The sequence below is a fragment of the Polyodon spathula genome, chromosome 17 (assembly GCF_017654505.1).
Source record: "Polyodon spathula isolate WHYD16114869_AA chromosome 17, ASM1765450v1, whole genome shotgun sequence".
Lineage (NCBI taxonomy): Eukaryota > Metazoa > Chordata > Actinopteri > Acipenseriformes > Polyodontidae > Polyodon > Polyodon spathula.
In genome coordinates, this window is record NC_054550.1 from 19,075,933 (window position 1) to 19,099,736 (window position 23,804).

The 23,804-nt window shown below is 39.0% G+C and overlaps 1 protein-coding gene across 1 annotated transcript in view; it reads right to left on the minus strand.

Moving 5' to 3' along the window:
- Positions 1 to 23,804, minus strand: part of LOC121330000 (gephyrin-like) — a 287,319-nt gene that overhangs the window by 181,852 nt on the left and 81,663 nt on the right. Inside the window, exon 2 of the mRNA XM_041276184.1 lies at positions 8,671 to 8,749. Coding sequence (XP_041132118.1) covers positions 8,671 to 8,749 — 79 coding nt within the window. The remainder of the gene's footprint in view (positions 1 to 8,670; positions 8,750 to 23,804) is intronic.

Sequence of the window (23,804 nt, forward strand, 5' to 3'; positions counted from 1 at the left end):
TGTTACCACTGTTTAGTGCATGAGGCCCTTTGTGTTTCATTGCTGATGAAATTTCTCAGTTTCCAATATGTAGCACTGTTATATACAGTATATATGCTTACATTGCAAAAATGGACAATTTCTAAAATAACTGGTAAATGTATTAAGCTGCCAGCTGATGGGTCAGTTTATAAAATGACAAAGGAGATGTTGCCTCTGAAAACATCATGAAAACAAGGTGACCTTTATTAGAATAGAATAGAATTGGTGGTTCAATACTATTTAAACAAAGAAGAAATCAATAGAATTTTTATTAGGGTCCTCATTCAAAATGTGGGTCCTTATGCACCGATTCTGTCTGTCTGCGTTTTCTCAGTATCTTAGCATCCAATTATTTGTGTCTATTGCTAACACATCACAACCTAATTATAATAAAACCACAGAGATTCAATCTTCAACCAGTTTCCTAATAATTTCCAGGTAATAACTGGCACGGTAAACACTATTATTTGAAAGCAAGAAACTTTTGAGGCTGGCAAAATAAAAATTAAAATGAATTTCTTTAAACCATCAAGGTTGCACTGAATCAGCATTGGAAACCTGGTCTATGAGGGAGCCTACTGTAGCTTTAAAAATGTACCCCTGTTTGCTAAAATCTGTGTTTTGCAGTGTTATGGATAGAAGGGTAGGAGTTAAGAGCTAAAATCAGCCGTTAATTTCCTTTTTGACATGTATAACAGCACAGTACAGGAATAAGAAAAAAGCACACAGAAAAAGACTAACACAAAGATTCTCCCCCCTTCTCTCTCTCTGGTGCAGTGGCTCAAGGTGCAGATCCTCATTCTGTCAGTCTTGCTGGGGTTCAAACCAGATCAAAAGACAAGGTGGGAAGGCTGGTGGCTGTGTATTCAGGGGTTATGATATTAATGCAGCCAGCCTTCAGCTCCGTACCCATCCACTGAGCTGCTCAGTGCGGGCATGGACATTGTACACTGTCTCCTGGACAGCTCACCACAAACACAGGTCACCAGGGAAGAGTGCTCCAAATTTACAATAGAAATTGGGGAAAAGCCTTTACCCAAGTCTGCACATATTTTTGTATCCAGAAAATGATACAAAAGGTAAAAGTAGAAGCTGCTAAGTCAGGTAGACAGTGAAGAAGGCACTAGCTGAAACATATGTCTGCTTGACTTAGCTTGTTATAGCTTTACCTCCTAATTGTGATTGAGGGTTTTTAAGTTGATAAAATAATGCAAAGCTAGGAACAGTGTTAGAGTGATAGGGCTTCAATTGCACTGCTGTACTGAGTTGTTTTTGTTTGGTAAAATGGACAGGGGCTTTTCTCCTTTTTAAAAAGAAATCAAATAAAAAGAAAACCAAATTAAACTGTTTGATGTGGGCCGAGCTGCGTTTGTTAATCACTGGTGTTGAATTCCTAATGATCTCAACTTTAACTCTTTATTAACCCAGATGGTGTTTCCCCCTCAGGATGATTTAAACACCTTGTTAACTAAACTGCACAACAAGCATTAGAGGTGAAACAACTCACTAACATTGTGATACACAGGTCACGATAAAATACATCTGATGGGCCTGATGGGCTAATTGTATGGCGCATCATAAGATCAAATGATAACTTAATAATGGACTTATTTGTTAAAAATTAAATGAGTATGTATTCAAACAGACTTCAATCTTAAATCAATGAGTATCACAATACAAATGATATGATATATTGTGTAAAGTATCATCAAATTCATCGATACAGCTTTAACAAGCATGTCAGACAAATCACATCTCTCTGTTACATGAAAAACTGGATCATAATGACCTAGAGCAAAACTACAGTATCAGTACCCCCCCCGATGATTCTGAGACCTTCAACAGCTGAGGCTAAAGTTCCAAACCAAGTTTCATCACAACTGAATAAGCGCTTCTACAGCTGTATGTAAGCCTGACAGGGATATAGATGAGTATGTAAGCCTGCCTAAATATAGATGAACAGGTGCTTTTCTCTCTCCCATAAGCTAAATATACCTGAACAATTCCCACAGCACTTGAAAAGCTGTAGCCCGGCTTCTGCCATGCATCAAGGACACTTGTTTTATTCAAAGCGTGTGTTGGAAAACATGGATTGAGAATTGATTAGCAGTTTGCTACGCATGTGGACTGGCAGAGCTATACTGGTGTTTTTAAGTACAACAAAAGATTACAAAGAGCGACTAGCCGAACAAATGTATGAAGGTAATGAGAAACGTAGGAAGAGTGGGCTTTTTGATGAAATAGCAGGCTGGTTTGGTGCAGGAAATTCTGTTGCAAACAGCTGGGATATTTATCAAATGTCAAGAGGGCAAACTTGGATAGCAAGTACTGTTGGAGAAGGAATGGAAAGATTGGGGAATGGACAAATGTATGTAAATCAAGGGATTAGACTCCAGGGTACAGCTATATATGAGCTAATGGATGGAACAGAGGGAGCCTTGCACAATTTGACCAAAGCGATAGATTGTAGAATATTTGCGGGTGACCTTTTAAAAACAATGAAGGAAGAAATAATGGACATTAGGCTAGGAGTGGTACCTAGACATGCACAGGAGGAACTCAGGTTGAGGTTGGCAATGTTCCATCCTGATCAGACTGACCTCCTGGGAGCTAGTTTAGTGTGGCCAAAGGAGAATGGCAAGGAACCACCTGGTCATATAGGGTTCTATCTCTCAATACCATACACGGATCCTAATAACCAGTATAAAGACAGTTTGAAGATTAGACCGATAGGAGTACTACACAATGAGACAGTGATAGTTTGGGAAAAGGCTACGTGGAAAGTTCAACGAGGGAACTTGAGTGGTGTGGTGCATAAAGCATGCTGTTATGAAACAAATAGTCATGTAGTTTGCCGTTGTCCTGCAATCACTGGAATCAATAGAAATATAAACACTGAATTAGAGGTACATCCACTAGAGGGGTGGAAAAAAGCAGTGCAGGTTGGGAAATATCAGTGGTGTGTGTTGAGTAACCATACCAATTTTAAGTATGGAGATTTAACTTGTCAGACTTCTCCAGGATTTTGTTTTACTCCAACACATGCAGTTCAGATTGGAGATATATATATACCTGAACCTGAAGCAGAGGAGTTCCAAATTACAGCTTGGTGGGATGACACATATCTAGATTCATATTCGGTCATTTTTTCTCAAATGCACAAATTGGTTAAAATAGCCCTACAAAGAGCGGAAGAGAAGCTGCTCAAAGCTAAGGTCGAAGTTGATTTCGCACAATTAAAAGCCACTGTATTGAAACGATATGGATGGTTAGGGCAGGCCTTAGGGAACACTTTTTGGGATTACATTGTTTTAATAATACTGTTATTAGTAATAGTACTGATCCTGTGGAATAGCATTCAGTGTTTTTCGTGGAAAAAACAACAGCGGCAGTTAGAAAGGACCATTGACAGATGGGAAACTGTAAACTTACTGGGAGCCACCATGAATAAGAAATAACACCTGTGTACAGTGATATTAACTGTATTTACTGTATTTTTCTATGTTTATTTTTCATTTTTTGTATTATTTGTACGTATCTTTGTTTTGTTTTTGCTCATAGCACACTTACATATAGAAACAGAGAAAGCAAGGTAGATACCTACACATAATGGAGAGACTTAGAATAAAGGAACATGCTTCACTATAATATATTATACAAACACGTTACTTGATGTGACTACTCAGAACTAGAGAAGAAGACATCTGAGGGCTCGGGATCACGTGAGCAACTTGGTTGTAGCGGGTCACCCCCCTCCATCTTATATTCTAAAAGTAGAGTATGTTGGAAAACATGGATTGAGAATTGATTAGCAGTTTGCTACGCATGTGGACTGGCAGAGCTATACTGGTGTTTTTTTTTCTGAAAAGAGACTAATATTGCAGATAGCAGACTGTTTGGTTCAAATTGCATGTACTGCTTACAATTGATAGAGACCTTGAGTCTACAAGTTTCTTGCCCAACAATGACTGCAAGCTAACGAGATAACAATGCTGTGGACTAGAAGGGAACAGGCTCTAAAGACTTCAGAGAGATCAAAAGAGATAATCCCACTGGCATCAAAGGGGGTCGCAAGGAGATAACAAAAGGCAGATGTATGGACCTTTTGTCTCCAGGAGTGTGAAGAATGCACTGAGTTCAGAGGTTGTCACACTAGACCACACACACAGACACACACACATTAACACTCACACAATAAATTAAATTACCTTGACCATTGGTTAAGTGTCAGAGAAAGGGGAGGTGGACCATCTATACAGAAGGGTATTTAATGTCATGTAAACATTGTAATGTTGAGTATTGTGTTTGTCCTGTACCTGGGACCAGACTCCCTGCATATTTCAATAAACCTGGCAACTGATTGAAGAAAAGGACTCTGTGCATTTTCTTGAATCTACTTAATCACCGTCATTTTTTGTAAAGTTACTTCAGCGTGATATCAATTTCTGTTCAATGGAGACTGCCTGAGCTCTAGCTCAAGGACGAATCACCCATACAGGCTGTGCATTTCCTGACACCAGTACATCAACACAGTAGGTTACTATAAGACAGTGAAGCCAAACGTTCTGACTAATGTACTTCTCAGTGTAGCCAAAAGGCATGTCTAGTCTAGTTGGTTTCAATTTCTTCTAGTTTTAACACATCACTTAGGACTAAGTGACATTGAGCATTGAAGTACCTATGGGTTATACAGGTCTATTTGCTTAATTTGTGTGACATATGGACAGGCAGACAGATAGCCAGGTTCTTTCATAAATCCCCTGTCTCTGATACTCCATAACACAGCATATTAGTGTCGCACTGTGCAGCACGAATAAAAACGAAAAAAAAGTAAAATAAAACAGGTATAGGGTATAAGGGTCAATGCAATTCAAGTTAAACTGCCAAAGCATCAGTGGAAATGAACTTCAAAGCCTGGATCATTTGCAAGCTTTCTCTCTTTTTCTTCTCTCTGCAACTCAAGGCGATTAAAACTAAAGTTAGAATGGTATTTAAACTAAAAGCAAGAAATTGTTGACCCCCAGGGGAACATAATAACTAACCAGGCAAAAAGATAAAATCACTTTTGACATACTAGTGCAGTTCAATTTGAACATGCTGTGGTTTGCTGTTTGTGTGGCATTACCAAAACAAGAACACTCCCTGTGACACAACAAAGTGAAGTGAAATCAAATAAAATTCACTGAAACCTTGCACTTTTTACTGGAGAAAGGTTGTTTTCCAAAATGAGCAAAGATAACAAGGACCACCAGACTTAAGCATGAGTTCTCACAATTGCGTACTGTAAACATTTGTATCATTTGAATAAATTCAACAGATTCCGGATCAGAATGTGACAGATGGACTGACATGCACAACGACCTTTGATCAAATATACAAGGGTTCATATTCTGAATGAGGACACTGAAATAAATAAGAACAAAATAGAAATGGAAGTGGGTACAGTAGAGTCCCCACGTTACGAGCACATTGGGAATGAAAGGGGTGTAGTAGTCTGAAATGGGTGTAACTCTGGAAGTACTGTAGTGCTTCAGTTACTTATTGATGTATAATAAACATAAAAAAACAAAAAAAAAACCTAAAAAACAACTAAGTAACAAGCCAGGACAGCTGTGTAAACTGGTAAAATTCTCACGCCCTGTTTCCAGTTTCGATGCGCTTGGTTGACTTGTCAGTAAGCATGGCGTTTGGGACTTTGGAGTTCCACTGCATGCTGTGGTTAGAAGAGCAGCAGGTAACATTACAGTTAAGATTTGTTTTTGCTTTAAAAAATAAATAAATAAATAAATAAATAAAAATCCTCTCTCTCAAATGTCAATGTCGGGCAGTCGATCAGCAGCTAGCACTGAGAGTAAGCTGCAGTATGATGGGCTCTGCATTGTATGCTTCCACTGTGGCCCACTGGGGGGATGTCTCAGAATCCAGAGGTTTCAATCCTCCAAGGGCCTGTGAGACAATTCCGGTTTAGATGTAAGCCCCAATTCCAGGGCGCTGTGCATGTTCACACATCCCAGCGGCCCTCGAGACCTCAGGAATGAGACCCATGCAGGAGCAGTGTCTTCTCAAGACTAGCCACGAGGGAGCTGCAACAGCCTTCCTGACGGGGCTGATTCATGGCAACTGATGTTTTAAATTTCATTCACAGCAAGTTCTCTTTACTAGTCCAAGGAAAAATATTCAGATCTTATGTGTTCCTAACTTATGCACAAGGTTTTTATTTTCTATGACATTTTTTAATTGGATCTGCTAACATATTTACTAAAAACAATATAGACTCTTTTTGAGATCACAAAAATCTTCAGGTGAGAACTGGAAGTTGGAAACAAATCAAATTCCTCTCACACTCGGAAGAATTTAAGATTCACACGTTCCTAAAATAACAGACATTTTAAATGACTGTATCAAGAAAAAAAAGGTGTCATGCAAAGGAAACCAATGCATAGATCAAGTCCCATGTATTTATCTCCTTTGTTTAGAAGGTAATGTGATGAGGTTCAGGGTGTATTTTAGCTCCAATAGATTGACTTACTGGAATATGGTAGTACTTGCACATTTATAAAAAATTCAAAACATCTTTTTCCAAGCTCTGCGTTTTACAGTGGTGACCTAGGCAATGGAGAAGGATTTTATTTCTCCAATTGCACTAAGCAGAGGATGATATTTCGTTTGGATTGTGCATCTGTTCAAGTTTTTGAATGAGAAGGGTTTAACCCAAACACAATGGCATTTTAATAATTTGATCTTGGATTGGTAAAATAGAGGGAAACATGAAACAAACTCACTGTTTAGAACACTCCTGACTGCTTGAATGCATCCCAAGCTCGCAAAGACGCTCCTTAAAAAAAAAGTGACAAATAGGATTCCTAGGAGTCTGCCATCAATCACACAAGATGCAGCCCAAGCAATGCAACTGAGCTTGTGATTTATTTGGGAAAAGTCAATGAGAAGTCTCCAAGCTGAGCTCCGAATACAAACCAGGGCACTGCACATGAACTAAACATTAATTTCACTTGTTATACGCTGAACCCATGCAATTATGTTTGTTGACATCACTTTTTAAAGCATATATGTTTCGTTATGGAATATCTTTTGTATTTATTTGTTTCTTTTATTTTAAATAATCTAAACAGTGGTGGACCCACGGCAGATCAGATTTATGGGATAATTTCATTAGCTTATTTAGCATCACTCGGTGCAATGCAAATACAAGTTTAGAGTCACTGAATAAGCATGTTTGATTCAAGCCAAAACTTATTAAATACTGTATGTTTCTAAGATGTGATAACAACAGAACCAAGACAGAACTGCAAACCATACACTTGGAGAAGATAATAACGAATACTTGTAAACCCTAGCAATTCCACCACTAGACTCTAATGTGTATATCTTTAAAAATAGAAATATGTGATAATGTTGTCATTGTCTGCCAAAGTGACAGCTCTTCATTTGTCTGACTTAAAAACACAAAACAGATTCTGCATGGTTTATGCAGTATGTGATCTCTTTTTTAACACGCATGTGTCAGCATTTTTATATTATTATGTATTCTGCTTAGAGACACATGTATAAACAAATGTAAGTTTTGTTGAAAAATATTGATGTTTGGGCAAATTACAAGACATTGTTTCACCTGAGTGATTGCAGTGACATAATACACATTTGTTCTCAGGGTCTTTATAAGCAATAATGGACACTACTGTCAATTATTTTCTCAATTTATAAATGAAATAATAGTTCTTCATTGCATTATCATCAGTAATAGAAAATAAAATGTACCTCATATATTTAATTAATTAAATATTATCTGCTTATATCCACTATATATGTTGTAAAAACATACATATTAAAACACATGACAGAATACATGCTCTAATATAAGTCGAACACATTGGATTTACAGTGTTTTCACATTTTTTCTTAGCTGTAAACAAGTTATTGTGTCATGTTTTGTTTCTGCGAGCTGCTGGGAACATCTCCACCCTTTAAAAATGAAATGCCTGTCTCAGTGATGTCACACGAAAAAAAAAAAGTAAGCAGTGAAATTCAATCTCTCCCCTATCCAATGATATGCGTTTACAAGCTGTACTGCAACATATGGTAGCCCAGTAAGTCAAAGAAATGAAGTGCATTTTTTTATCATGTTTATCCGATCCCAGGCCCAGAATGACACTTCAGTATGATTGTGTTTACACAATCATGGTCCTTAAGGGGTTACACTCAGAGAGGGGAGAGAAAGGGAGAGAGACTGCTCATTCAACTTTCCATGCAGAAAATTCTGAATACAGAAACATCCGTTTAGTAAAATACCCTTTTCTGGCTTCGTTATTGTTCACAGACCGGCCTTGCCAGGGCTGACTCCGACATTTAATGTCTTCTTCTATTTATTATCTCCCCTTCTCCACAGAAGCAATCACTCATGATGACCTTATCTATCCTTCCTTCCTTCCACCCCCTCAGAAGGTGGCTTCGTCTGTAGTCACTTCTCCATGTCTCAGACTGGCCGGGGTTCAGCACATGAAGAGTATACTGTCACTTCAATAATCTGCTCCTAATTGCGCTTAGCGGAGCGGCTGGTTAATAGCGGGCGTGTGCTCGTGTCAGGCTGGCTCAGGGTGGGGATTTGTTTGGCCCCGGTGGGGAGGTACTTACAGAGACGGATCATGAACAAGGTCCTTGAGATTTATTCCACTGCGGTCTTCAGCAAGGTTTCTGAAGCAGCTGTCACTTACTGTAAGAGATTAAAAACAAAATCTGTGAAAAAAGGTACAATGTATGAAACATTCCCACAGACTACTCACATGTTTCACATCAGGAGGCCTGGGATCAATTTCAGATCAAGCGATAATTGAAAGATTTTTTAAAAATTTTTGTTATCCTTGCCGAATTTTGTTCTGTGACTTTCTGTTTTGTGGTTTGTTCCCAAATTAAGATCAGTTTGTTTGGAAACAAAGCCTTGCTGGAGTAATGTTAATTAAATAATGAAATAGTATTATTTATTTATTATTTAAGATCCAGTTTTTGTGGTATGGTTGTTGATAGTTTAGAGTTTTATCTAAAAAATAAAAATACAATAAAATAGAGTGATAAAACATTATAATAAGCCTTTCATCTGATTGGTTACCAAAATGCCCAATACGTTATAGTTTAAAATGTGTTTAATTAGAAGGCTTTTATGTTTAGGAAATGATTACAGCATTACATTATTGTGAAGCATCAATAATTTACAACATTCAATTATCAACTGTTTAGTAGTTTTTTTCCCCCCGGAGCTGTGCTCTTGCATGTTGTTAACAATTGTGTAGATGATTATGTGAGAATGCAGCACCAGACACCTGGAAATGATTGAGGAACGCTGCATGGTTTATTACAGTATATACAGTATTACACAGTAACTTTAGAATCGCATGAACTGATCAGTTTTATCACATAAATATATGCAATAGGCTACTTTTTTCCTGTTTGCTGACAATTACAATACAGTTCATTTAGATTCAAGAGGTTTCCATTTTAAATCTATCTATCTATCTATCTATACACACACACAGTATATATTTTGTAATATTATTTAAGTAGTACCAGAAGTGTCTGCATAAAATATAAATGTCACACAAATAGATAAAAACTAAACTCATGCAATACTAACAGTAATGCCTTGTTTCACAATGATCTTGAACTGCAGTACCTATGTTACCTATGCTAAGGTACTCCAAGATTCATGCTAACAAGGACTTTTTAAAAGTTTAATGATCAAAAATAAAAGCTGTAGCCTATCTATATACAGTCACTGGTACCTGTAACTGTATTAAATGCATTTGTACAAATACTGTATAGTATAATCATGGCCTTTACTTTAGTTTAGAAAAAAAAAAAGTATAACACATTTTGCATGAATGTAGTTTTGTTTATTGAATATTGTTGTATTTAAACACGTTACATCACAGGAAGAAATATTCCAGGAATTGTCTTTGTCGTGTTCATTTTGCACATTCTCTGGGAGTCACAGCTGAAGCATTCATGTCTCGACCCGTCAGGTAATACCTGCAAATTTTGCTAACACTTAATACCATGATTTTGAACAAATCAAACACTTTGGAATCAAACCTCGAGAATGGCTCCTCTGTCTATACAACTCAAGCACAGCCAGTCAAAAAATTCCAAATATATGACGACATGCTCATGTTGTGACACTCCTGAAGCGAGGGAAAGATCTATCTGATCCAGCTTCAGACCCATCTCGTTGCTATGCCACACGTACAAACTGTACAAAAGACTTCTACTGAACCGACTTGCTCCACACATGGATACACCTAATTCCTGAACAGGGAGTTTTTCGTCCTGGAAAATCATCAACAAGCCAGCTGCTCAACCTAACCCAACATATTGAAGACCTATTCGAAAGAGGTCATCACCGGAGCTGGGCTCATTGACCTAACAGCTGCCTAGAATACAGTTAGCCACCGTCGATTCCTCTGCAAGACCCTGGAAATGACAAAAAGATCTGTACCTTACAGAGCTGATACGTACCCTTCTCGAAAAACAGATGTTTCTTTGTCAAGTTGGACGGGAAGCGAAGCCGATGGCAGCGATAGCAAAACAGCCTCCCTCAAGGACCACTGCTGTATAACAGCGACATGAATGACCAACCAGCTGACTCAATAACAAAACATTTAATTCATACAAATGATTTGTGCAGAACAGCCAAAACACTGACTTTGATTACGTTGAAACAACCCTAACTGAGGCGCTAACCGGACTAACTTCATACTTCAATAAAAACCAATTACGCGCCAACCCAATGAAAACACAAGTCTGTGCCTTGCACCTGAAAAACCATGAAGACAACCATCATTTCAACATCACATGGTCTGGGACCCCACTATCTCACTGCCCGAACCCAGTCTACCTTGGAGTTACTCTTGATCGAATCCTCTCACACAAAGCACACATCAAGAAGACAAAAGTGAAGGTGAGCACCCATAACAACATTCTATACAAGCTTATCAACTCGAAATGGGGAGCCAGCCCCTTAACCGTTCGAACCACTGGCTTGGCTCTCAGCTTCTCCACTGCCGAGTACGCATGTTCCTTGTGGGAGAGATCCGTGCATGCCAAGCGGCTCGACACCATCTTGAATGCCAGCTGCTGATACATCACAGAATTCCTGAAGCCTAAAGCCCATCAATCTTAACAGTTTGTATCTCCTGGTTGGCATTGCTCCGCTCAGAAGAGCAGTGGCCGGCAGAACAGAACGATCAAGAAAAGCAGAAGATGTGAAACACCCGTTGTACGACCACTTCCCAGCCTGTAAGTGACTGAAGTCATGCAGGAGCTTCCTCACCAGCAACCAACCTCTCAACGCCACACCCAAGGAGACCGGATTACAGATGTGGCATGACAGGCTAGAGACCAAAATTGATTCAACAGCGGCCAAGTCCTTACCACCAGGGGTTGATCAACCATGGCAAAGGTGGCAATGTCTCAACCACCTAAGCACCGGTGTCGGACACTCGAAGGAAGCAATGAGTAAGTGGGGCTATAACACCTGCTCAACCACCTGTGACTGCGGCACTGAGCCTCAGACTATGCAACATCTGTTGCAGTGTCCTCTGCTCGAAGGCACATGCACAATTAATGATCTTGCAAGAACAAATTGGCAAAAGCATGTGTAGAAAAATGGTCAAACGTGGTGTAAGGACACAAGAAGAAAATGCACTCTCTTTTAGACACCAAGCAAACTAAAACAAAACAGAAATCGAAAACAAAATGCTTTCCAATAACTATAATCACACTGTAGCTTTACATGTTCATGTCACTTCCTTGCTCGCCAGCAGACTGTACCATGCTGTACTCAGGGAACCATCATTCAAATCTTAAACAATCATTTCACTTCCCCCAGAGCTACATGCTATAAAGAAAGCATTAGAGAATTTTAGTTGACATTTATCACAAAAATGTGAAAACTCTCACAGCTGCACTGACTTCTTACATTTCTTTAAAAATAAAATACTAGACATCAGAAATGAGATTCCACAGACACCTTTTATTAAGGAGGACTCCAGCACAATGTTACAGCTACAAATACACCTATTAAGGCTACTATAGGGTCTTTTTCTTTGATTATCTTGCAGGAACTGACAGAGAGTTCACCATATGAGAGCTACTACATGCTCTCTTGATCCTATTCATACAAAACTATTCAAATATGTTCTTGGTGTTATTAATACTCACATTTAAAAAATTATAAACGGTTCACTTTCCTCTGGTATAGTTTCCTCAGCTCTTAAGGTCGCTGTGGTAAAGCCTGTGCTTAACAATCACAATTTGGACCCTAGTCTTCAATAACTATAGGTCAATCTCCAGCCTACCATTCTTAGATAAGGTTCTAGAGAGGTGTTGCAGTAAATGGTATATTTGAGAAGTTTCAGTCTGGTTTTCGTGCTGCACATAGCACAGGGTTGTGAATGATCTGCTGATAAGGCTTTCCATCACTTTTGATTCTTCTAGATCTAAGAGCTGCCTTTGTTAGTGTAGACCATTCCATCCTACTGAATCGTCTTGAAAGCACAGTAGGACTGTCTGGCCTTGGCCTATCCTGGTTCAAATCGTATCTTTGATAGGTATCATTTTGTCTCTATTGGTGAGGTAAAATCGGCATTATCGGAAGTTGTCAGTGGTATTCCACAGGGCTTAATTCCAGGTCCCTTGTTGTTTTCATTACATATGCTACCATTAGGTGACATTCTCTGCAGATATGGAGTGAACTTCCATGGCTATGCTGATGATACCTAGCTATATTTGTCCCTAAAGCCATGAATTTCTTCTGCCTGGGTGTTATTGGCTACTTGCCTTACAGACATCAAGCACTGGATGTCATAGAATTGTTGAATGTTGAATTCAGATGAAACAGAGGTTATGCTACTGGGTGCACAGAACCAACTAAAAGGAAATGTGGGATTACAATGGCTTGCGAAAGTATTGACCACCCTTGGCATTTTTCCTATTTTGTTGCCTTACAACCTGGAATTAAAATAGATTTTTTGGGGGTTTGTATCATTTGATTTACATAACATGCCTACCACTTTGAAGATGCAAAATATTTTTTATTGTGAAACAAACAAGAAATAAGACAAAAAAAACAGAAAACTTGAGAGTGCATAAGTATTCACCCCCCCAAAGTCAATACTTTGTAGAGCCACCTTTTGCAGCAATTACAGCTGCAAGTCTCTTGGGGTATGTATCTATAAGTTTGGCACATCTAGCCACTGGGATTTTCGCCCATTCTTCAAGGCAAAACTGCTCCAGCTCCTTCAAGTTGGATGGGTTTTTCTCTGGTGTACAGCAATCTTTAAGTCATACCACAGATTCTCAATTGGATTGAGGTCTGGGCTTTGACTAGGCCATTCCAAGACATTTAAATGTTTCCCCTTAAACCACTCGAGTGTTACTTTAGCAGTATGCTTAGGGTCATTGTCCTGCTGGAAGGTGAACCTCCGTCCCAGTCTCAAATCTCTGGAAGACTGAAACAGGTTTCCCTCAAGAATTTCCCTGTATTTAGTGCCATCCATCATTCCTTCAATTCTGACCAGTTTCCCAGTCCCTGCCGATGAAAATCATCCCTACAGCATGATGCTGCCACCACCATGCTTCACTGTGGGGATGGTGTTCTCGAGGTGATGAGAGGTGTTGGGTTTGTGCCAGACATAGCGTTTTCCTTGATGGCCATAAAGCTCAATTTTAGTCTCATCTGACCAGAGTACCTTCTTCCATATGTTTGGGAAGTCTCCCACATGCCTTTTGGCGAACACCAAACATGCTTGCTTATTTTTTTCTTTAAGCAATGGCTTTTTTCTGGCCACTCTTCCGTAAAGCCCAGCTCTGTGGAGTGTACGGCTTAAAGTGGTCCTATGGACAGATACTCCAATCTCCGCTGTGGAGCTTTGCAGCTCCTTCAGGGTTACCTTTGGTCTCTTTGTTGCTTCTCTGATTAATACCATCCTTGCCTGGTCCGTGAGTTTTGGTGGGCGGCCCTCTCTTGCCAGGTTTGTTGTGGTGCCATATTCTTTCCATTTTTTAATAATGGCTTTAATGGTGCTCCGTGGGATGTTCGAAGTTTCGGATATTTTTTTATAACCCAACCCTGATCTCTATTTCTCCACAACCTTGTCCCTGACCTGTTTGGAGAGCTCCTTGGTCTTCATGGTGCTGCTTGCTTAGTGGTGTTGCAGACTCTGGGGCCTTTCAGAACAGGTGTATATATACTGAGATCATGTGACAGATCATGTGACACTTAGATTGCACACAGGTGGACTTTATTTAACTAATTATGTGACTTCTGAAGGTAATTGGTTGCACCAGATCTTATTTAGAGGCTTAATAGCAAAGGGAGTGAATACATATGCACACACCACTTTTCCGTTATTTATTTTTTAGAATTTTTTGAAACAAGTTATTGTTTTCATTTCACTTCACCAATTTGGACTATTTTGTGTATGTCCATTACATGAAATCCAAATAAAAATCCATTTTAATTCCAGGTTGTAAGGCAAAAAAATAGGAAAAATGCCAAGGGGTGTCAATACTTTCGCAAGCCACGGTACATGAGCTTGACCCTTACAGTCTCTCATCAAAAAACTTAAAAACTACAAATTAAGAGTTTGGGGGTCATCTTTGATCCTGATCTCTCATTTGAGACCCATATTAGGGAAGTTACTAAAGTATATTTTCATCATTTGAGAAATATAGCCAAAATTAGACCAAATCTTCTGTATCTGATGCCAAGAGTCTAACGCGTGCTTTTGTTTCATCTAGAATTGATTATTTTAATGCACTTTTTTCTGGTATCCCGCTTGCAGCTTGTTCAGAATACTGCAGCTTGAATTCTGACTAAAACCAGGAAAAGAAAACATATTTATTACCCCTGTTTTGGCCTCTTTACACTGGATACCTGTGCAGTATAGAACTGATTTTAAGATTTCACTGTTAACTTACAAGGCCCCAGAATGGATTTGCACCTAGTTATTTGCAGGAGTTACTGACCCTGTGTCTTCCAAACCTCACTCCGAGATCACAGGATGCAGGCTGCTGGTTATTCCTAGGGCCAACAAAAGCAACTTGGGAGTTAGGGCTTTTTCTCGTAGAGCTCCTAAATTATGGAATCCTCTGCCTTCGTTTGTCAGAAAGTTGTGACTGTTAGAGTTTTCAAGTGAAGACTAAAAACACACTTTTATAAAATGGCTTTATTATCTTCATGGGTTTTAATGTAACTTTAAAATTGCTGCGTCTGTATTATGTGTAGACTTATTTAAATATGTTATGTAAATGGTCCGATTATGGCAGTTGTATGTGTGACATGCTATACAAATGTACTGTGGTTTGTTCTTTTTTTCTGCTCTGTACTGTACAGTGCTTTGCGATACTTTTGTATAAAAAGAGCTATATAAATGCAATAAATAAATAAATAAATAATTAAATAATATAAACTATGGAAGCAGTTGTCTGAACTGAAACATGACCTTTTTTTAAATTTACATCCTGCTTAAGAATGGTTTGTTTCGCTAGTTCGCTTGCCAAACAGAATATCACACAGGTAATAAATCGTCAATAAAGCGATGGATTGAGAACACTGTAGTATTCAAATGCTCTGTGCTAAGCCTCTTCATGAAGACTTCCAATGCAACTGAAGACATTCCATCCATGTTCAAATAGGGTGACAGATATTAAATCGGTCAACGAATGTCTAATTGAGGCTCACAAAACGAAAGCAATAGAGAGCAATACATCGATTAGTTATTGCCTCTCAAGGCAGAACCTCATTAAAATGAAGCACCTGCAAAATCCTTGGTCAAGCCAAAATTAGCACAGATCCTGCCTGACTGAATGGACAATGGCAGGCAGGGGGTGTTTAGGATTGAGGTGCTCTTTCTCCCTCTCTCACTAAATTCACACAAATATGTAAAAAAAAAAAAAAAATAAATAAATAAAAAAAAGGATGAACTTAAAAATAAAAACTGAGTTGAAACATCTGTCAGATTTAACCTAGAATACAGACTCTTATTTTTTATTAACTATCATTTCATGTTCACTACAAAGAAATACACAGCCAAGCAGATGGCTAAAATGGGATTACTTTGTGAAAACAGAACTTTTTTAGATTTAGTAGTTTATGACCTGCTGAAAACCTACTTCTAACGCGGCTGAATTCTAAGAACTAATTTCCTTCGATCAAGCTCTGCATCTGTTAAGCGACGTGATGAAATAACTCAGCAGTGTTACTGTCCCAATCCTAGACAGAATATTTAACCCAAGCACTATGTAAAGAATGCATTCTCAGCACTGAAAATGTAGATATTGCAAAAAGAAAGAGCTGCAGCCCTTCTCACTGGATTAGAATATTCTTTCTCAATCCATCTGCGGTTTACATACCCCACACGTGCTAACATTATGGCTTTTTTAAGGTCTGACTATTCAACAGTCACACTGTCAATTGCCATGGGTTTGCATATATTGAGTTCCTCCCAAATGTAATAGTCCTTTCCATAGCTGGCCCTACACCAGATGTATTGAAGTAGCTGAAAGCTGGAGCTGCCTCGGCCAACATGATAAAATCATTATTGCCATTACACTGCACCTCCTTATCTTCTGGGAGGCTCGGCAGGAAGGCACCCTTGTGCTTCTGTTATTCAAATAGTGAAAGATCTGCAGTAGAGGGGACTGAGACCAGGACCAAGGGGTCATTCTCAAAAGCTTTCTTGAGATCAACTGGATCAACCTGTGCCAAGTCTGCTGCCCAGTGTTACAAACAGCACAGAATGAACTCCTCCTGCTTAAAGAGCAAGTAATTGCTTTTTTAATCTTTTTTATTTGGTGCTCAATTATCCTCCCACCCCCCACCAACGTTCTCCCCAATTTAGAATGCCCAGTTATTTTTTTCCCCTCTCCGTAGCAATTCACACACAGCAGATGTCAGCGAGCTGCAGGCCTCTGGAGGATAAAGGCCAGCCTTGCAGGTGTACGCCCGAGCTCACTAGACACCTGGCAGATAGGATCCGATGTCGCGCGATGAGGAGAAACAGTCCCTTTAGGTCTTGCCTCCCTAACATGCGTGAGCGCCAGAACCAATGCAACACTCGCTCCGAAATCCCCTGGGAAGACCTGCGACTTCGCACAGCCAGGACGCAAATCTGCACGCCCCTGACTGTATGACTCACCCTGCACACACCACACCAAGCTACTCACTTTTTAATTAAAGGTGTAGTGCCTTATACAATTTTATTTAAAGTTGCAGTATCATTGGTATTGACTAGGCAATTTACCATTTTAAGTGAAACAAAGAAACATCTACTTGGATTTTTGAAGACTGCTGCTTTTCTTAGACTGTGGAGAACAGCAATCCACACAAATCCAAGCAGCTGTTACTTCAGTTGTTTCACTTGGAATGGTAAATTAGCCCATTCGACACCAATGACTTTCACCTTCGGAAAGCTTATGATCAATAATCGGTTCATGCAGCTCTACCCTTCGGTGCGCAGAAATCAGAGCCTGCTGGCTATCCAGTTTGTTTATATTATCCCCTATTGGTAGTTACAGCTGCACACCAGCTTTAAAGTTCAGTGTTAGTACTAATGTATCGGGATGTACGAGGAGCACATGTGAAACTGTCAGGTGGCGCCAGAGGGGCCTCTTAATACCTTTTGAACAGGGAGTGGTGAAAGAATTAATGACCTTCACTGGAGTCAAAGTGAATGTAAAATTTGTAAAACTAAACCGTCCACAGAAAAATGAAAACTGACTTGCAACAAAGGCTGTAAATGCTAACGTGAGAGAACACAATGCTTTTAAAAGACTTGGTGATTACCTTTTCAAGAAAGAGTTATGAAACAAGCATCTCTCATAAGCGCAGAAGACTGTTTCAAAAAGCAGGCTTTAGGAAGTGTGATTCCAATTATTTACCACGCACTGCTTGTGGCTCTGCAGTGTCCTCTGGATTGCATTTACACGAGTTCAAGAGTCTGATAATTTTCAATCTATTCTAAAAGTGCTGATGGATATTTCATGAAGAGCTGCAGAAACCTGCTTGTTCTTTGCACAACACTGAGTTTGTGACAATGTTGCCAGATCTGTAGGAAAGCTCTGACACCATTGAAACAGCAAAAACACACTGTACTGCAGCACAATGGGGGTGTAAAGGATCAAAGAGAAGAGAACAAGTGGCCCACTGTATTACTTTGCGTTTTTTTAAATATTTAAAAAAAATATGAACATCCTCTTGCTTTAATTTCACATTATTTAGACTTCTCAATGCACCTTTAAGTTCTTCACAAAATAATGTATACTTAACCCTAACACTAATATAAATGGAATACGAATAAAAATGTACAATATTTCCAGGTATATAACAACATGTCAATGGAAAATTGCGCTGTGCCTGGGCCAGAACAGAAGACCCATATACTTGTAATATATGGAAATATATACTGAAGTAGCAGGTCATATATTTGTAATATATTATAATGTCCATAACAGTTTTCACATTAAACATGGTAACCTTACATGTATATATATATATATATATATATATATATATATATATATATATATAGAGAGAGAGAGAGAGAGAGAGAGAGAGAGAGAGAGAGAGAGAGAGAGAGAGAGAGAGAGAGAGAGAGACACACACACTGAACAAAAATATAAACGCAACATGCAACAATTTCAAAGATTTTACTGAGTTACAGTTCATATAAGGAAATCAGTCAATTGAAATAAATTCATTAGGCCCTAATCTATAGATTTCACATGTCTGGGAATACAGATACGCATCTGTTGGTCACAGATACCTTAAAAAAAAAATGTAGGGGCATGGATAAAAACAAAACAGTCAGTATCTGGTGTGACCACCATTTGCCTCATGCAGCGTGACACATCTCCTTTGCATAGAGTTGATCAGGCTGTTGATTGTGGCCTGTGGACTGTTGTCCCACTCCTCTTCAATGGCTGTGTGAAGTTGCTGCATATTGGTGGGAACTGGAACACGCTGTTGTACACGTCGATCCAGAGCATCCCAAACATGCTCAATGGGTGACATGTCTGGTGAATATGCAGGCCATTGAAGAACTGGGATATTTTCAGCTTCCAGGAATTGTGTACAGATCCTTGCGACATGGGGCCGTGCATTAATATGCTGAAACATGAGGTGATGGTGGCGGATGAATGGAATGACAATGGGCCTCAGGATTTCGTCACGGTATCTCTGTGCATTCAAATTGCTATCGATAAAATGTAATTGTGTTTGTTGTCCGTAGCTTATGCCTGCCCATACCATAAAGCCACCGCTACCATGGGGCACTCTGTTCACAACGTTGACATCAGCAAACCGCTCGCCCACACGACACCATAACCGCTGTCTGCCATTTGCCTGGTACATTTGAAACCGGGATTCATCTAGTGATCTGACACTTTGGATGAAACTTCTTTTGGTTTTGCTGGTCAATGCTCTGCTGTTCTCTAGATGGTGCTGCTGGTTACTAAAATGAAGGCACTTTAACAGATCACTTCTAATATAATCATAAGTAAATTGCATTCAAAAATGTAATTTTTAAATGAAAATGTAAATCTTGTCAATTTCAATGAAATGGTCACCCAAAGCAAGGGGGTTTGAGTCTGAAGTCCAAGTCAGTTAAAAGTCTGAAATGTGTATAACACGGTGAGAACACTGGCCTAAGTATAAAAGTGTTTTTGTTAACTAGCATGTTACCTAATTAACCTTTTGTCACCAATTATTGTTAACAGGTGAGGGTCCATAATTATTATAAATATAGGTAGCATAGGCACAAGTTTGTCATTCCTGAATGTAAGGGAGCAGAAAATGGCAAAATACACTCAGTTAAGAAAAGAAAAAAAGACTTTAAGACTGTAATTATTTTAAGAAATGAAGGTCAATCTTTAAGACAAATAGCAAGAACTTTGCAAGTGTCTGTAACTGCTGTGGCCAAGATCATCAAATAATATGAAGAAACTGGCACTCATGAGGACCAAACAAGGTCAGGCAGGCCAAGGGTGACCTCAGAATTAGAGAACAAAAGTTCATTCGAGTCACAAGTCTGCGAAACCGGCGATTAACTGCCCCTGAAATACAAGCTCAGCTAAATGCTACTAGAAGTACAGATGTTTCAACATCAACTGTTCAGAGGCGATTACGTGAAGCTGGCTTAACTGGTTTCTTTGCAGCAATTCTTCTGTCGTTAAGAGTGCAGAATAAGAGGAGGAGACTTGCCTGGGCCAAAAAACACAGAAACTGGACGTTTGAGGAGTGGAAGTCGGTCTTATGGACCGATGAGTCAAAATTTGAAATATTTGGGTCCAACCGCCAAGTATTTGTAAGATGCAGAGAGGGTGAGTGCATGAGTTCTGCATGTGTGGTTCCCAGTGTCAAGCATGGAGGAGGCAGTGTCACGGTCTGGGGTTGCTTTGCTGGTAACAGAGCTGGTGATCTTTACCAAGTCCATGGCAAGCTCAACCAGCATGACTATCATAGCATACTTCAGAGGCATGCCATTTCATCAGGATTAATTGGGCAGTCCTTCATTCTCCAGCAACAATATTGTTTTGTACATTGTAACATGTGTTTTCATTTTCAAGTATTTAAAGAAACATATACGACATAAAACATTGTCAATTATGAAAAAAAACTAGTTTCCAGCAAGTGTACTCAAACTTTTGACTGGTACTATATATATATATATATATATATATATATATATATATATATATATATATATATATATATATATATATATATATATAAGTGTAATATTACTACTACTAATAAATAATAATAATAATAATAATAATAATAATAATAATAATAATAATAATAATGGAAATTAAATGTGAAGCTTGCTTACGCTTTCATTAAATAAAGTGAGTGATGTGATCAGCTCTGCACACTGTGATTCACAGTCCTATGAATGGCCTACTTGTGCAGACAGATTACACAACTGAGCTTGCATCAGAAGAGCAGCCCGGCTCTCCCTGCATCTCTGGGCTCCCAGCCAACCTGCTGGATCCAGGGCTCGTCACAATCATGGAGCTCCCATGTGCCCTCGAGTGCACACACAGTCTCTGGCAAGCCTTTCTGGCTCTATTGATTAACCAGGGGGGTTGTCTTTTTCTATCCAAGCTTTCACAATAAGTTGAGAAGGCTGAAAAACATATGCATTAAACAATTTTTTTGAAACCTGAATTTCTTTCTAGGACGGCATCTATCAACATTGTCATTGAGGATTAAACTGTTCCAGGAGATATGTATTTCAATTTTCATACAATAGGAACTTTTACAATTACAAGGATGAAAAAATAAGCAGTTTTGGTTCACATTTTAGAACATAATTGTGTTACAGTGCAGGATGAAAATGTATTAGAAATATCATATAAGAAGTAAAATGTATGGGGGGTAGTGTTACACCAGTTTACTGGAGGAGACTTTGGCATAAGTAGATTAACTTAGGGTTAAAATGATTGGCGAACTAAAGCCTGTGCATAAATGTACAGCATCAAATACGGTAAACAATTAACCACGGTAACCTTGTACAAACCGATCACTAACCAACGTGAATTTATTGGTTGCACTTATCTGGAGTGAATAGAGGGCTTTTTTTTGTCTGACTTCGGTACATACAGGATTCGGGTATACTATATTTACTAACGTACCTCTGCTGTGTCTGTCTCTTCTGAGGCTATAGAGACCTACACAGACAGAGAAGCCTCCGATATCTCCTGGACTCCCGAGATCGGTCCCATCAGTCCAGGGCTCTAGTCCACGGGTCAGAGATCAATTCAATGATCACCATACGTGACATAGATTTGTATTGCACTGTATCGTCTTCAATGCAGAATGTTAATGTGAGAATTTGGAACTAACATTGTTAATTTGAAATATGGTCTGATCTCATTCTTATGCCTTAACAAAGTAGTTTATTCCATGCATACCTTAATTCACAAACCTTACAACAGCACTGTTTATCATTTGCATGGTATTATTCAAGGCATTTCAGGTACAGTAAGCAGACAGCCAGCAGCACTAACCCAGTAATTGCAGTATTACATGAATTGTTTAAAACTAAATTAGCTTTTTTCACACAAACTCAATAGTCTAATAGTGTACAGCCTAGCCTCAAGACTACACAACAGTTTTGTCACTATGTACTGTGTTCTGTAAAATATACTATGACATCACTACATATACCTACCCTAGATATATGAAAAGCACTGTAGATATACATACTAAAAATACTATTAAATAAAACATAATGGTAGCTTATACTCAAGGGATAATGGCATCGCTGTGGCTTGAGCTTTGACTCAGGAGTTCCATTATTACCGAGGAACATGCCACAGAAATGTCATTAGCACTATTATACAACAGTTCTTTATTTATATACAGTACCTCTGTTTGTCTGAAATAATCATTGCAGTCCACTGAAAGAGTTCATTCAAGCATCCCTGTGAAGCATTTCATCAGGAGGGAATGGTTTTAGAATAGGTGCCAATAATGTGTCATCTCTTCAGTTATTGAGTAATAACAGAACAGCTGGCCTCCATAGAAAACAATGGGAGGGCTCTGGTACACTCACTTCATCAAATGCAGACTAGCCTAATCATTTTAGACAGCATACCTTGCATTGGTTTTGGTTGTCTTGGTTGACGTTCCTAATTTTTTTTTTTCAAAAATTGCTACATTAAATATCTCTGTACTGACTTGCAGTACAGTACACTGTAGTAATGCTTACCTTGCACAGCGATAGTCGCAGTTAGAGTACATCTTGCAATGCTATTTTCAGTGCAGGAAGTGATTTTTAAGTTTTAATTACACACAGAAAAAAAGTGGTGAAAGAAAGACAGAACCAGACGTCAACGAAACAGAGAAATTATATTTCAGGTACAAAAATAAACATTATATACAGTGCTGTGAAAAGGTATTTGCCCCCTGTCTGATTTTCTGCATGTTTGCACATTTTTCACATTGAATTTGGTCAGATCTTTTTGCGGGTTGTAGTAGTATATAGAGGGCGTCTGAGAGAAAAAAATGACACCAAAGTTTGGTGCGTGCTTCTTTCATTTGTTTGGTGTGCAAGGTAATCAAACATGCAATCTTCAGGTGTGAAAAAGTTATTGCCCCCCTAGTTAACTCAACCCAATTAAAGGGATAGTTAGGGTCAGCTGTTTGAATACTTTGGTTAACAATCAGGCCTGATTTGGGCCAGCCCTGCCCAATATAAATCTGACTAACTTTGGCCCTTACCATCAGAGTGAAGTTGTTAGCACACAGGTTCTAGAGGCACATCATGCCACGATCAAAAGAAATTCCTGAAGACCTCCAGAAAAAAAAATTGTTGATGCCTATCAGTCTGGAAAGGGTTACAAAGCCATTTCCAAGGCTCTGGGGCTCCACCAAACCACAGTCAGAGCCATATTGTCCAAATGGAGAAAGTTTGGGACAGTAGTGAATCTTCCCAGGAGTGGCCGTCCTGCCAAAATCTCTCCAAGAGCAAGGTGTAAAATCATCCAGGAAGTCACAAAGAACCCTAGAACAACATCCAGGGATCTGCAGGCCTCTCTAGCCTCGGCTAAGGTCAGTGTTCATGACTCCACCATCAGAAAGACACTGGGCAAAAATGGGATTCATGGCAGAGTAGCAAGGCGGAAACCACTGCTCACTAAGAAGAACATGAATGCTCATCTCAAGTTTACCAAAAAGCACCTGGATGACCCTCAAGAGTTCTGGAACA